This window comes from Hypanus sabinus, chromosome 23 (assembly GCF_030144855.1).
Source record: "Hypanus sabinus isolate sHypSab1 chromosome 23, sHypSab1.hap1, whole genome shotgun sequence".
Taxonomy (NCBI): domain Eukaryota; kingdom Metazoa; phylum Chordata; class Chondrichthyes; order Myliobatiformes; family Dasyatidae; genus Hypanus; species Hypanus sabinus.
In genome coordinates, this window is record NC_082728.1 from 53,308,893 (window position 1) to 53,325,013 (window position 16,121).

General features: G+C 42.1%; 1 protein-coding gene across 1 annotated transcript in view; it reads left to right on the forward strand.

The window, feature by feature from the left end:
- Window positions 1-3,855: 3,855 nt before the first annotated feature.
- The window catches only part of LOC132380197 (transient receptor potential cation channel subfamily V member 6-like), a 102,399-nt gene continuing 90,133 nt past the window's right edge, over window positions 3,856-16,121 (forward strand). Inside the window, exon 1 of the mRNA XM_059948885.1 lies at window positions 3,856-3,986. Coding sequence (XP_059804868.1) covers window positions 3,856-3,986 — 131 coding nt within the window. The remainder of the gene's footprint in view (window positions 3,987-16,121) is intronic.

Consider the following 16,121-nt stretch of genomic DNA (forward strand, 5'->3'; position numbering starts at 1 on the left):
TGAGATAGAGTGCAGAGTAGGCCCTTTTGGCCCTTTGACCCCAATTTAATCCTGGCCTAATCATGGGACAATTTACAATGAACCTATGAACCAGTACTTCTTTGGGCTGTGGGAGGAAACCGGAGGACCCAGAGGATACCACCCATATGGTCACAAGGAGAACATATAAAAACTCCTTAGAGGCAGTGGCAGGAATTGAACCCAGGTTGCCTGTACTGAAAAGCATTGTGCTAACCTCTATGCTACCGTGCCCCTCAGGTTCCTATCAAATTGTTCCCCTCTCACCTTAAACTTGTGTCTTATTACTTCTGATATTTTTTTCCCTGGGAAAAAGGCTGAATGCATTCACCCTCTCTGAACTCTTCATGATTTAATACATCTCTGTAAGGTCACTCCTCAGTATCCTAGGCTCCAAGAAATAAAGTCCTAGCCTGCACTCTTTTCAATTTAATGATGCCTTTCTTTTAACTGGGTGACTGAATTGTACACAATGCAGAGATGCAGGAGAATGCAGATATTTGCACCTGGAGCAACACCAAAAGTACAATAGGTCAGGCGCATCTAGGGTGGAAAGATTTACAAGATTTACATTGAATTGAGAAGAAGGGTCTTTTATATTTGAAAATAGATTTTATAAAAAGGAAATAATGATGCATAAAACTGTTACATTCATGTTTTCTCTGAAAGTGTAAGCTTTGAAAGAAAAAGGCACAAACACAAACACCATTGTCATACTCATGGCTCCCTGAGGTGATCCACCTTCTGATTATTCAACAGGCTTCCCCACCCAACTCAGCCCCTCCATGTGCATTATTGGAAGGAGCCTAGATTGTGGTCCTTCCCCACATTGCCTTAGCATTGGCTGCACCCAGCTTCAGTGAATCCACCATGACATACTACTGCAGTCTAGATGCATTCCTTTACGGACATCTCAATCTACAGGAAGACGATGAAGTTTTGGGCAGACCAAAGGATGTTTTTCACTGAATTGATTACCTTCCAGCAGTACTTAATGTCTGTCTTGGTGTATATCCCCACTAAAAGCCTGTAGATCAGAGAGCCCTCTGTTATACAGTGTTGGAGATAAATCAGGACACAGATCCTTGCATCCATCTCCACACTCTCTTTGCAAATCCACATTCTGCAAAGAGGTGGGTGATTCTCTTCCCCCTAGAGCCGTCCCAAAGGCAGCATACATTCGGGGTGAACATGATGGCCTATAAAGCTCTGACTGGGGAGGCACCTCTTACTATCAGCCAAGCAATGTCTTGGTATTAGTTGGCCAGATCTGGAAATGGGATGTTCTGTCAGATGGTTTGACTCCACCTGGCACCAAGTACAGCAGCCATGAGAGCATATCACACTTCATAACTAAGTTCTTCCCAGTTATTGATAGGAAGTCCAGCTGAAAGGCCTTGACCCAAAAAATCTACCTCCATTTCTCTTCTTAGATGCTGTTTGATCAGCTGAGTTTCTCCACAATATAGATGGCCAATATCCCTACCCTACAGTTTTTCTGCAGCTGGCAAATGAATAACATTGCCGACTCAGATGATAAAGAGAAACAAAAGTAAATGGATTGTGTGAGATTAACCACACTGAAAATAATCATCACCAAATTGTTCATGCTGGAAATGTTACTGTATGTTGCCTCATTTAGAAATATAGAAACATAGAAAACCTACAGCAAAGTTGTGCCGTACATGTCCGTACCTTAGAAATTACTAGGCTTACCGATAGCCCTCTATTTTTCTATGTACCTATCCAAAAGTCTCTTAAAAGACCCTATCATATCTGCCTCCACCACCGTTGCCGGCAGCCCATTCCACGCACTCACCACTCTCTGTGTGAAAAACTTACCCCTGTCATCTCCTCTGTACCTATTCCCCAGCACCTTAAACCTGTGTCCTCTTGTGGCAACCATTTCAGCCCTGGGAAAAAGCCTCTGGCTATCCACACGATCAATGCCTCTCATCATCTTATACACCTCTATCAGGTCACTTCTCATCCTCCATGCTCCAAGGAGAAAAGCCCAAGTTCATTCAACCTGTTTTCATAAGGCATGCTCTCCAATCCAGGCAACATCCTTGTAAATCTCCTTTGCTCTCTCTCTATGGTTTCCACATCCTTCCTGTAGTGAGGCAACCAGAACTGAGCACAGTACTCCAAGTGGGGTCTGACCAGGGTCCTATATAGCTGCAACATTACCTCTCAGCTTTTAAACTCAATCCCATGATTGATGAAGGCCTTCTTATGCCTTCTCAACCACAGAGTCAACCTACACAGCTGCTTTGAGTGTCCTATGGACTCAGACCCCAAGATCCCTTTGATCCTCCACACTGCCAAAAGTCTTACCATTAATACTATATTCTTCCATCATATTTGACCTACCAAAATGAAGCACCTCACACTCATCTGGGTTGAATGCCATCTGCCACTTCTCAGCTGAGTTTTGCATCCTATCAATGTTTAATGTTATATTACTCACCTTCCTTCCTTGTGTCCAAGAAAAAGAGGTGCAAAGGGACTTGGGAGTCTTCATCCAGGACTCCCTAAAGGTTAACTTACAGGTTGAGTTAGTAGTTAGGAAGGAAAATGCCATGTTAGCATTAACTTTGAGAGGACTAGAATATAATAGCAAGGCTGGCTAATAGAGAGAGGCCAGAGGAGGTTCATAAGAATGATTCTAGGAATGAAAGCGCTAATGGATGAAGAGCATTAGATGGCTCTGGGCAGTGTTCGCTGAAATTTAGAAGAAAGTCGGGGGGGATCTCACTCAATTTGAATATTGAAAGGCTGAGATATAGTGGATTAAAAAAAGAATGTTTCCTATTGTGGAAGAGTCTAGTACCAGAATGCACAGCCTCAGAATAAAAGGACGCACTTTAGAAAATTTTTTAAACCAGAAGGTGGTGAATCTGTGGAATTCTTTGCCACTAATGGCTGTGGAGGTTACGTCATTGTGTATACTTAAAGTGGAGATTGATAGGTTCTTGGTTTCAGTCAGGACTTCAAAGGTTATGGGGAGAAAACTGAAGAATGGGGTTGAGAGGGATAATAAATTCACTATGATGGAATGGCAGTGCTTTGGGCCCAATGCCCAAGAATTGGGTCTTATGGTCTTACGATCTTATGGTTATTACCTGCCTTCACCTTAAAACCATCAGTGCTATTTGTCACAGCTGTTCCAGGTGGTAACAAGTTGCAGTGTTGTGGAGACACTGTACAAAATGAAATATTCAGTAGAACTGATTGTTTGTATTTGTCGTTGGGAGTCTTGTCATCTTGTGATATACTGTAGCCCAGTGAAAACTGAGATCTACACTTGACCCTCATTCCCTTGCCAACTAATCACTCTGCAACATCATAGTTTGCCAAAAGCAAAAAAAAATCTCCTGGCTGTTGTGACTACATTTTCAGTAGGAGTGACCATCGCAAGTCAGCTGCTCTCTTACAAACTTCTTCAGTGTTTTCTTAAAGGGGCTTTGCAAACCTGTCTTCGAATAAGCACAGGACAGAGAGAGGTACTCCCTCATCTCAAACTGTATAGCCCGTCTTTATCTTCACTTTGCATGAAGCCTCATTTTCTGCATGTGTCAAGTATCACCTTTCTCTGTTTTTTTCATTGTCCAGTGGATAAAAAAGGGTTAAATCATGAAGTGAATGCAGTACGAGTCTCGACCAGAGTGTATGTGAGTCCTGCACAGGAGAAGGTTCACAGGAAATTCTTGCCAACTTCAAGGACATTGATGACTTAAAGGGATTCTTTGGGAATCGAGGACCCTTTTCCTTTAGTGCCTCCCAACAATCATTCATTCTGGATTATAACAGAAGAGTTGGTGGTAACCAGCAAAGATGTTGGGATTTCTCTCAGAAAGCGGAAAGTGGTCCGTCTCCGGCTGGGTCAACAAGCTCATGTTGAAACTCCAACCGGGGATTGCATGGGAGGAGCAAATCAGCAAGCTTCACGGGCTACAGCAGAAGAGGTGAGAGCTAAACACTGATTCTTTCCCTGTGCATAAGAGAGAGTCTGAAATCTTACAGTGTCTATAGTTTCAATTGCTGCTGGAAATAGGGCAAAGGTAGACACCAAATGCAGACAAATATCTGTGATAGCTCAATGGATGGTGGCCAAGCTCACATTTGGTAACTAGTGACACCTTTGGAGTCCAACCAGCAGTTTGTCTCCCTGAGTTCCCAGCAAAAGTCCTTACACAGTACATTGCTCTATTTCTAAATTGAAAAATCCTAGGTGAACTGATGACCGACATCCTGAGGTGGTGAGTAGTGATGGTCCAATGGTGAGTTTGTACCAAATTTGGGGCACTGCTTTGTTTGAAGGGCATTGTCAAACTGAATGACTGCCCTAGGAGACTTTCAGCATATATCTAGCAAGAGCTGTTCGCAATGTGAGTATGTTAGTGGAAGCCTTGCAACAGGAATATGTGTAATTAGGGGATGCATAATGTAAGATTTTGTAATAGATGTTCTATAATGGGATAGTGTTCTATAATGGGATAACAGGATAACAGTGAAGCATGAGTATGCGTCATTATATAGGTACTGTAAGTAATAGGATGGCTACCTGATATGGCAGGATGCAATGAGGGGTCCTAATAAGATAGTGTATGGTTGAAGCTTGTGTTAGGTGACATAAGAGCATAAGACCATTGAATCTATTTGCTCATGCCATTTGATTATGGCTGATTTGCTGGTTTATTATCCCCCTCTTCCTCCATCTCCTGGTAATCTTTGATGTCCTTACTAAACAGGAACCTCTGCTTTCAATGTACTCTGTAACATAATTGTGTGCATGATGGGGGTGGGGGGGGGGGGAAGAAGTAAGTCCACACTTGAGGATACTGTACGTTTGTTTTAGGGCAGTGTTTGTTCTTCAGTTGTCTTGTTTCCCTTTTGCTGCTGGCCCATGGCCTCACTCTGCCAAGCACATAGCTGATATTTAGCAGCCACCCATGTTACAAGAACTGATGGCCCAATCAGTGGAAGGAACAGGCCACGGTGGTGAATCCATGGGCATTCAGGCTCATTCTGATAGCCCAAGCAATGGCAGGAGCAGGCCACAGCAACGGGGTTTCTCACGGGTTGGCAGTGCTTGTTTAAAAGTACAGAAGGGACAAGTGGGGTGGCCATTGTTGGGAGTAGGCCGGTGGTGAGAGTAGGAGTGTCAGGCTTTGGTCCTAAGGAGGCTTCAGTTCGAAAGAGGCATTACCTCTGGGTAAGTTTATGTTAAGATTCCCTTTTTTTTCCCTTACTGTACCTAGTATAGTAAACCATTTAACAGCTTAATGTTCCAAGGTTCCGATGTTTCAGACATCATAGAGGCCAAGGGATGAAAGGTGGGGGGGGGGGGGGTGGCATTGCTAGTCAGGGAAAATGTTACAGGCAGGACAAATTAGAGGGCTTGTCTACCATATGGGTGGAACTGAGAAACAGGAAAGGTATGACCACATTAATGGGGTTGTATTATATACCACCCAATAGTCAGTGAGAATTGGAGGAGCAAATCTGCAGAGAGATAACAGACAACTGCAGGAGACAGAAAGTTGTGATAGTAGGGGATTTTCCACATATTGATCGGGACTCCCATACTGTTAAAGGTCTAGATGGGTTAGAGCTTGTACAACGTGTTCAGGAAAGCTTTCTAAATCAATATATAGAGGTATCGACTAGAGAGGATATGATATTAGATCTCCAGTTAGGAAACAAGTTAGGACTGGTGATGGAAGTGTGTGTGGGGAACACTTTGGTTCCAGTGATCATAAAACCATTAGTTTCAACTTGATCATGGATAAAGATAGATCTGGTCCTTGGGTTGAGGATCTAAACTGGTAAAAGGCCAAATTTGAAGAAATGAGAAAGGATCTAAAAAGCGTGGATTGAGACAGGTTGTTCTCTGGCAAGGACGTCGTTGGTAAGTGGGAGGCCTTCAAAGGAGAAATTTTGAGAGTGCAGAGTTTGTATGTTCTTGTCAGGATTAAAGGCAAAGTGAATAAGAATAAGGAACCTTGGTTCTCTAGGGATATTGGAACACTGATAAAGAAGAAGAGAGAAATGTATGACATGTATAGGAAACGGAGCAAATAAGGTACTTGAGGGTATAAAAGGTGCAAAAAATACTTAAAAAAGAAATCAGGAGGGCTAAAAGAAGACACCATGTAGCTTTGGCAGTTAAGGTGAAGGATAATCCAAAGAGCTTCTACAGGTATATTAAGAGCAAAAGGATAGTAAGGGATAAAATTAGTCCTCTTGAAGATCAGAGTGGTCGGCTATGTATGTAACCAAAAGAAATGGGGGAGATCTTACATGGGATTTTTGCATTTGAATTTACTAAGGAAACTGGCATGGAGTCAATGGAAATAAGGCAAGCAAGTAGTGAGGTCATGGAACTTATACAGATTGAAGAGGAGGAGATGCTTGCTATATTGAGGCAAATCAGAGCAGATAAATCCCCAGGACCTGACAGGGTATTCCCTTGGACCTTGAAGGAGACTAGTGTTGAAATTGCAGGGGCCCTGGCAGATATATTTAAAATGTTGGTATCTACGGGTGAGGTGCCGGAGGATTGGAGGAGAGCTCATGTTCCGTTGTTTAAAAAAGGCTGAAAAAGTAATCCGGGAAATTATAGGCTGGTAAGTTTGACGTCCGTAGTAGGTAAATTATTGGAAGGAGTACTAAGAGATAGGATCTACAAGTATTTGGATGGACAGGGACTTATCAGGGAGAGTCAACACGGCTTTGTGCGTAGTAGGTCATGTTTAACAACTCGATTAGAGTTTTTCGAGGAGGTTACAAGGAAAGTGGATGAAGGGAAGGCAGTGGATGCTGCCTACATGGATTTCAGTAAGGCCTTTGACAAGGTCCTGCATGTGAGATTAGTTAGGAAGATTCAGCCGCTAGGTATACATGGTAAGGTAGTAAATTGGATTAGACATTGGGTCAGTGGGAGAAGTCGGAGAATGGTAGTGGAGGATTGCTTCACTGAGTGGAGGCCAGTTACTAGTGGTGTGCCACAGGGATCAGTGCTGGGTCCATTGTTATTTGTCATTTATATTAAATCATCTGGATGATAATGTGGTAAATTGGATCAGCAAATTTGCTGATGATACAAAGATTGGAGGTGTAGTGGACAGTGAGGAAGGTTTTCAAAGCTTGCAGAGGGATTTGGACCAGCTGGAAAAATGGGCTGAAAAATGGCAGATGGAGCTTAATACAGACAAGTGTGAGGTATTGCACTTTGGAAGGAAAAACCAAAGTAGAACATACAAGGTAAATGGTAGGGCACTGAGGAGTGCAGTCGAACAGAGGGATCTAGGAATACAGATACAAAATTCCCTAAAAGTGGCGTCACAGGTAGATAGGGTAGTAAAGAGAGCTTTTGCTACATTGGCCTTTATAAATCAAAGTATTGAGTATAAGAGTTGGACTGTTATGGTGAGGTTGTATAAGGCATTGGTGAGGCTGAATTTGGAGTATTGTGTGCAGTTTTGGTCACCAAATTACAGGAAGGATATTAATGAGGTTGAAAAAGTGCAGCGAAGGTTTACAAGGATGTTGCCAGGTCTTGAGAAACTGAGCTACAGAGAAAGGTTGAATAGGTTAGGTCTTTATTCTCTGGAGTGTAGAAGAATGAGGGGAGACTTGATAGGGGTATATAAAATCATGATGGGTATAGATAGAGTGAATGAAAGCAGGCTTTTTCCACTGAGGCTAGGGGAGAAAAAAACCAGAGGACATGGGTTAAGGGTGAAGGGGGAAAAGTTTAAAGGGAACATTGGGGGGGGGGTGCTTCTTCACACAGAGAGTGGTGGGAGTGTGGAATGAGCTGCCAGATGAAGTTGTAAGTGCAGGCTCACTTCTAACATTTAAGAAAAACTTGGACAGGTACATGGATGAGAGGTGTATGGAGGGATATGGGCCAGGTGCAGGTCAGTGGGACTAGGCAGAAAAATGGTTTGGCACAGCCAAGAAGGGCCAAAAGGCCTGTTTCTGTGCTGTAATGTTCTATGATTCTATGGTTCTAAATGGCTGTTGTGTGTTCTTCATACCATATGTTAGAGTCTCCCAGGGCACTACATCTGTGTGAAGTGCATCTAGCTGCAGCTCCTTGAAGACCGTGTTAGGGATCTGGAACAGGAGTGGGATGACTCTTCAGCCTGTACGGGAGAGTGAGAGATAATCAATCAGAGTTACAGGGAAGTCACCCCGAAGTTGCAGGAGACAAGTAGCTGGGTGACTGTTAGGAGAAAGAGAATTATGACTAGGCAGTTAGCACAGAGCAACCCGTGGCCATTCCTTTCAATAATAAGTGTATCATTTTGGATACTGTTGTGGGAGATGACATTCCAGGAACTGCCATGGAGACCAAGTTACTGGCATATGTCCGTGGTGCAAAAGGGAAAGAGGGAGAAGAGGGAAGTGATAGTGATGTGGCTATCACTGAATCCTGGCTGAAGGATGGTTGTAGTGGAGCTAAATGTTCATGGTTACATGTATCTGAGGGATAGGAGGGTAAGCAGAAGGGGTGTTGTGGCTCCGCTGGTAAAGAATGGAATTAAATCAGTAGAAAGACGTGACATAAGATCAGAAGATATTGAATTCTTGTGGGTTGAGTTAAGAAACTGCAAGAGTAGAAGGACTCTGATGGCAGTTATATGCAGGGCTCGCAACAGAAGCTGGGATGTGGACCACTGATTACAACAGGAAATGGAAAGGCATGTCAAAAGGGCAATGTTATGATCGTCATGGGAGATTTCAATATGCAGATCGATTGGGAAAATCAGACTGGAAATGGATCCCAAGAGAGTGAGTTTTTTGAATGCCTAAGAGATGGCTTTTTAGAGCAGTTTGTCATTGATCCTTCTAGGGGAGTAGTTATATTGGATTGGGTGATTAGGGAGCTTAATGTAAAAGAACCCTTAGGAGGCAGTGATCACAATATGATGGAGTTCAACTTGAAATTTGATAGGGAGAAAGTAAAGTTTGATGTAGCAGTATTTCAGTTGAGTAAAAGAAATTATAAAAAATAAAAATAAAGGCCAAAATAAATTGGAAGGAGATGTTGGCAGGGATGACATCAGAATAGCAATGGCATGAGTGTCTGGCAAAAATGAGAAAAGTGCAGAATAGATGTATTCCAAGAATGAAGAAATAGTGAAATGGCAAAATAGTACAACTGTGGCTAACAAGGGAAGTCAAAGCTAATGTAAAAGCAAAAGATAGGGCATACAGCAAAGCAAAAATCAGTGAGAAGATTTAGGATTGGGAAGCTTTTAAAAACCTACAGAAAGCAACTAAAATTCATTAGGAGGAAAAAGATGAAATATGAAAGCAAGCTAGCAAACAATATTGAAGTGGATAGTAAAAGCTTTTACAAATATGTGAAAAAAAAGAGAGATGAGAGTGGATAAAGGACTGCTAGAAAATGAGGCTGGAGAAATAATAATGGGGGACAAGGAGATGGCAGATGAACTAGCTGAGTATTTTGCATCCTTCTTTACAGTGGAAGACATTAACAGTGTGCCAAATGTTGAAGGGTGTGAGGGAAGAGAAGTGAGTGCAGTTACTATTACAAGGGAGGTGCTCAAAAAGCTGAAAGACCTAAGAGTTCATAAGTCACCTGGACCAGAAGAACTGCACCTAGGGTTCTGAAAGAGGTAGCAGTAGAGATTGTGGAGGCAATAGTAATAATCTTTCAAAAATCATTGGACACTGGCATTGTGCCAGAGGACTGAAAAATTACAAATGTCACTCCATTTTTTAAGAAAGGAGGAAGGCAGCAGAAAGGAAAGTATAGACCAGTTAGCCTGACCTCAGTGGTTGGGAAGAAGTTGGAGTCAATTGTTAAGAATGAGGTTATGGAATACTTGGTAACGCAGGACAAGATAAGAAAAAGTCAGCATGGTTTCTTTAAGGGAAAATCTTGCCTAATGAACCTGTTGGAATTCTTTGAGGCAATTACGAGTAGGATAGATAGAACATAGGACATAGAATAGTACAGCACAGTACAAGCCCTTCAGCCCACAATGTTGTGCCAACCCTTAAACCCTGCCTTCCATATAACACCCCACCTTAAATTCCTCCAGATAAAGGGAAAGAAGTGGGTTGTACATTTAGACTTTCAGAAGGCCTTTGACAAGGTGCCACACATGAGTCTGCTTACCAAGTTTAGAGCCCATGATATTACAGGAAAGATGCTGGCATGGTCAGAGTATTGGCTGATCGGTAGGAGGCAGCAAATGGGAATAAAAGGTTCCTTTTCTGGTTGGCTGCCAGTGACTAGCGGTGTTCCGTAGGATTCAGTGTTGGGACTGCTTTTTATGCTGTATATCAGTTGTATATAGTGTATATGCTGTATATAGTTGATAGAATAGATGGCTTTATTGGCAAGTTTGCAGATGATATGAAGATTGGTGGAGGGTTAGGTCATGTTGAGGAAACAGGTAGGCTGCAGAAGGACTTAGAAAGATTAGGTGAATGGTCAAGAAGTGGCAAATGAAATACAATGTTGAAAAATGCATGTTCATACATTTTGGTAGAAGAAATAAATGTGCAAACTAATTTCTAAATGGGGAGAAATCCAGAACTCTGAGAATCTCCTGAAGGTTAATCTGCAGGTAGAGTCTGTGGTGAGGAAGGCAAATGCAATGTTAGCATTCATTTCAAGAGGTCTAGAATACAAGAACAGGGATGTGATGCTGAGGCTTTATAAAGCATTGTTGAGGTCTCACCTTGAGTATTGTGAACAGTTTTGGTCTCCTCATCTAAGAAAAGCTTTGCTGCCATTGGAGAGGATTTAGAGGAGGTTCAGAAGGATGGTTCTGGGACTGAAAGGGTCATAGTACAAGGAACGTTTGATAGCTCTGGGTCTGTACTCACTGGAATTTAGAAGATTGAGAGAGGAACTCATTGAAATCGTTTGAATGTTGAAAGACCTAGACAGAGTAGATATGGAAAGGCTGTTTACCATGGTGGGAGAGTTGAGGACAAGAGGGCACAGCCTCATGATAGAGGGGTGTCCATTTAAAATAGAGCTGTGGAGAAACCACTTTAGCCAGAGGATGGTGAATATCCTACTAAGAACCTATACTGTAGAAAAGATAACTCCTGTGGGAATAACACCCATAACTGCAATGAGCCCTGCTGGCTTGTACAGGGAGCTGGAGAGCACTGGGCTCCAAAGTTTCTAGAGCACATGAACTGATTAATTCAAGTACTCTAAAGGTTGAGTGGAGCCCATGGAAATGCCAGTGTCCCAATAACCAAGAAGAATGGGTCTGTCAGGATCTATGGTGACTTTAAGCTCACTATTAACCCAGTACTGAAAGTAGATCAATATTTTCTGCCCAGGATAGAGGACATCTTCAGTAAAGTGGAGGCCTACAGATAGAGGTGGAAGAAGAGTCCAAAGAATTTCTCACCATAAACATTCACAATGGGCTCTGTCATTATAGTAAGGCTTATTTTCGGAGTATCATCTAAACTCTCATTCTGGCAAAAAGCTAAGGACCAGGTGCTGTAAAGCTGCCCAGGTACTCAGTGTTACCTGGATAAGAACATTGTTACTGGTAAGGAAGACAAGGAGCATTTCCAAAATCTCAAAAGACTGTTAAAAAGGTTAGAAGATTATGGGCTCAGAGCATATTCACACAACAAGTGTGAATGTTTTAAACCAAGCATCACATATTGTGGTCACACCATTGATGCACAAGAATTACACAAGTGTGCTGAGAAATTTCAAGCAATGGTGGATACCACAAGACCAAAGGACGTGTCACAGTTGCAGTCCTTTTAAGGATTTGTCAATTACTATGACAGGTTCCTGCTAAACCTGTCAACTGTGCTTCAGCACTTGAACTCAGTTCAGGAAGAAATGGCAATGGACAAAGCAGTGTGAGGCATCTAGCTTCAAAAAGGTAAAGGAAATGGTGATGTTAGATACTGTACTCACGCATTATGATCCGCATAATCTGAAGAAGCTTGCCTGTGACGCCTTGTCTTATGGCACAGATACAATCAGGTCACATGTTATGAATAATGGCAATGAATGCCCCATAGTCTTTGCATGATGTTGCCTTACCACTGCAGAGAAACATTACGCATATTGACAGGAAGGCCTTGAGTCTGGTTTGGGGTGTAAAACATTTCAACCAGTACTTGTATGGGAGAGAGTTTACCCTCATTACTGATCATCAACCACTAGTGTTTATTTTCATTCCACAGAAGGATGCTCCATTAACAGTAGCAGCATGAATACAGAGATGGGCTCTGTTTCTTGAAGGACACAATTAAAAGAACAAATTCAGGAGGACAATTAATCATGGAAATGCTGGAGGATGTCCAGTTAACCCTTGGAAAACAAAATACCTGAAAAATTTACAAAAGAGGGCACTCTTGAGAAATTCACAAATTGAATTTCTCCCTATTACACCAGAGATGATCCAAATGGAAATTAGTAAAGACCCTATCTGTTTCAGGCCTACATGGTCACCCATAATGACTGGAATGTGCAGCAAAAATACCATTTTCCCCATTTTTATCACATTGGGATGAACTTGACCTTGATGAAGGTTGTCTTATGTGGGAATTGAGAGTTGTATCATCCAAGTTGAGAGCTAAAGTGTTAGAGGAGCTACCTGCTGGCCATTTAGGCATGGTCAAAATGAAGGCGTTGGCTTGAAGCTTTGCCTGGTGGCCTGGGATAGATCAGCAGATAGAGCAGCTTGCCATGCACTGTTCGGGATGTCAACATGTGGAGATGAGGTCAAGAGCAGTGCCTTTTCATCCCTGGGAATGGCCTGCATTGTCCTGTCCCAGAGTCAACTCCAACAACCACCATGGAGCAGGCCCCAGAACTTGATATTGTTTCACAGCCACAAATCTCACCTGCCAAGCAGAGGGAACCCCCTTGTCAGGAAAGATATTATTCCAGAAGAGTAATAAAGCTTCCACAACAATTAAAATCTTTAGGTCTGAATGGGACAATTTAAAACCTACTATGCAGTGGATGTCTGTATAATAGTCGTATTATTTAGTATATTATGTAAGTAGTTGGGTTACATTCTCTATTGACATGGAGCTTATAGCTAAGCAGGGTGGAGTGTTTTATGTTTAATAGTTTGGTAATTGTTGAGTAATATTGTAAGTATATTGTTTGATTAAGCATTGTTTGTTCATTTACGTAATTGATTGCAGGTTATCTGTAGAAGTTCATAAATGGCATACATCATCACACCACCACGTGATATATGCACACCTCACTTAAAGTAAAAACCTAATTTAGACTCACATTTTGGACTCTCTGTCTTTTCCTTTAAATTAGGTTTATACTTTGGAGTTATAAAACATAACAGTAGCCATGCCAGTTTCCAGCAGAGCAAATCCACCAATGCCATTCTCTCTCGTAACATTTCCCTACACCTTTGCAACATTTTCTGTCCCAACACCCATAAACACTCCTTGGATTCTTTTGCCTCTTATTTGCACTGAGGGATAATTTACAGTGGAAAATTAACCTACTAGCATGGCTTTGTGCTGGTGGAGGAAACTTGAGCACACTGAGTAAACCGACACAGGAACAGTGGGATCATGCAAACTCCACAAAGAAAGCACCAGAGGTCAAAAGATTGAACCCTGAGGCAGCAGCTACCTGCTGCTTAGTCATTTTATTCAAAATTTAAAAGAAAGACTTGCAGTTAAAAGGGCATTCCATAAACTCTATTTGTTTTCACAAAACAGGACGGTACTCAAAATAGAGAGAAAATAGAGAGAAACTTAAGTGGATCGAGCAGCATCTGTGGGAGAAGGGAATTGTCAGTGTTGTATTGAGTCCTAATGCAAGGTTTTGACCTCAGATATTGACAATTCCTATTACTGGAAGTTAGAGAAATCAATATTCGTGCCATCATTTTGGAGGCTACTCAAATGGAATATGAGATGTTTCTCTTCCAATCTGAGTTTGGCCTCAACATGCCTCAACAGGTGGCCTTTCAGAATGAGTATCAGAATCAGGTTTATTATTACTGGCATGTGTTGTGATTAATTTAGCAGCAGCAGTTCAATGCAATACATAATATCAAAGAAGAGGAAAGAAAATAAGTAAATCAATTACATTGTACGTGTATTGAATAGATTAAAAATCATGCAAAAATCCCCAGAAATAATATATATTAAAAAAATGAGGTAGTGTTCACAGGTTCAATGTCCACTTAGGAATCAGATGGCAGAGGGGAAGAAGCTGTTCCTGAATCGCTGAGTGTGTGCCTTCAGGCTTCTGTACCTCCTACCTGATGGTAACAGTGAGAAAAGGGCGTGTTCTGGGTGCTGTAGGTCCTTAATAATGGACGCTGCCTTTCTGAGACACCGCTCCTTGAAGATGTCCTGGGTACTTTGTAGGCTAGTATCCAAAATGGAGCTGACTAAATTTACAACTCTATGCAGCTTCTTTCGGTCTTATGCAGTAGCCCCCACCACCCCCATACCAGTGATGCAGACTGTCAGAATGCTCTCCAGTACACCTATAGAAGTTTTTGAGTGTATTTGTTGACATGCCAAATCTTTTCAAACTCCTAATGAAGTAAAGTCGCTGTCTTGCCTTCTTTATAACTGCATTGATGTGTTGGAACCAGGTTAGATCCTCAGAGATCTTGACTCCCAGGAGCTTGAAACTGATCACTCTCTCTATTTCTGATCCCTCTGTGAGGGATTACCCTTCCTGAAGTCCACAATCAGCTTTTTTGTCTTACTGACATTGAGAGCAAAGTTTGACAGGCATTTCACAATGGGAATGGGAAATCAAATCGAAATGGATAGTCACTGGAAGATCCTGTCTTTTGCGACGGTCAGAGTGAAGGAGCTCGACAAAGATGTTTCCCAATCTGCATCGGGTCATGCTGATATAGGGGAGGCTGCAGTGTGAGCACCAGATATGGATGATTCCAACAGACTTGCAGGTGAAGTGTCACTTGGAAGAATGTTTAGGGCTCTGAATGCAGGGATAAATGCCAGGAGGGGAATCAGCAAGAAGGGAATAATGAGCAAGCGAATCACATAGAGAATGACTTCTATGAAAGTGGAGTGGGTAGGAGAAGGAAATATGTACCTAGGGGTAGGTTCCTTTTGTGGACAATGATGTGCTGAATATGATACTGACATGTCACTTCATGGCTTCCTCTACTGTTATAATGAGGCCAAAGTCAGATTGGAGGAGCAACACCCTATATTCCATCTGGGTAGCCTCCAACCTGATGGTATGAACATTTACATTCAGTGGTCACTTTGTTAAGTACACCTGCTTGTTAATGCAGGTGTACTTAATATTTAATCAGCCAATCAGGTGGCAGCAACTCAATGCATGAAAGCATACAGGCGTGGTCAAGAAGTTCGGTTGTTGTCCAGATCAAACATCAGAATGTAGAAGAAATGTGATCTAAGTAACTTTGACTGTTGGTGCCAGATGGGTTAGATTCGAATATCTCAAACTGCTGATCTTCTGGGATTTTCACACACAACTGTCTCCAGAGTTTATAGAGAATGGTGCAAAAAAAGATAAAACATCCAATGAGCAGTAGTTCCGAGGACAAAAACACATCAGAGAATAATGGCTAGACTGGTTTAAGCTGACAGGAAGGTGACAGTAACTCAAATAACCATGCATTACAACAGTGGTGTGCAGAAGAGCATCTCTGAGTGCATAACACATTGGACCTTGTTATGTGTACTCTCTCACTGAAACGGAGACACTTCTTTCTCCCTTATTAGGGAGAGAGAGTGCTTGTGGTATGTTGAAAACCAGGTGAATGAGTGGATGTATATTGTATACATTCCTCTGATATTAAATGTACCTTTGAAACCTTGGGCCTTGAAGTGGAGAGGCTACAGCAGCGGAAGACCCCATGAACATACACTCAGTGGCCACTTTATTAGGCACAGAAGGTATCTAATAAAGTGGCCACAGAGTGTATTTTCTAACTTTTCTAACCATCCCTCTTCTGTCTTTTTCCATTTTCCTTTCTGGTTACCCTTTCATCCCTTCTCTTCTCCTCAGCTGCTCATCAAGCCTTCTGGTTAACCTCTGTGTTGCCCTTAAGGCATTTATTTAGCTT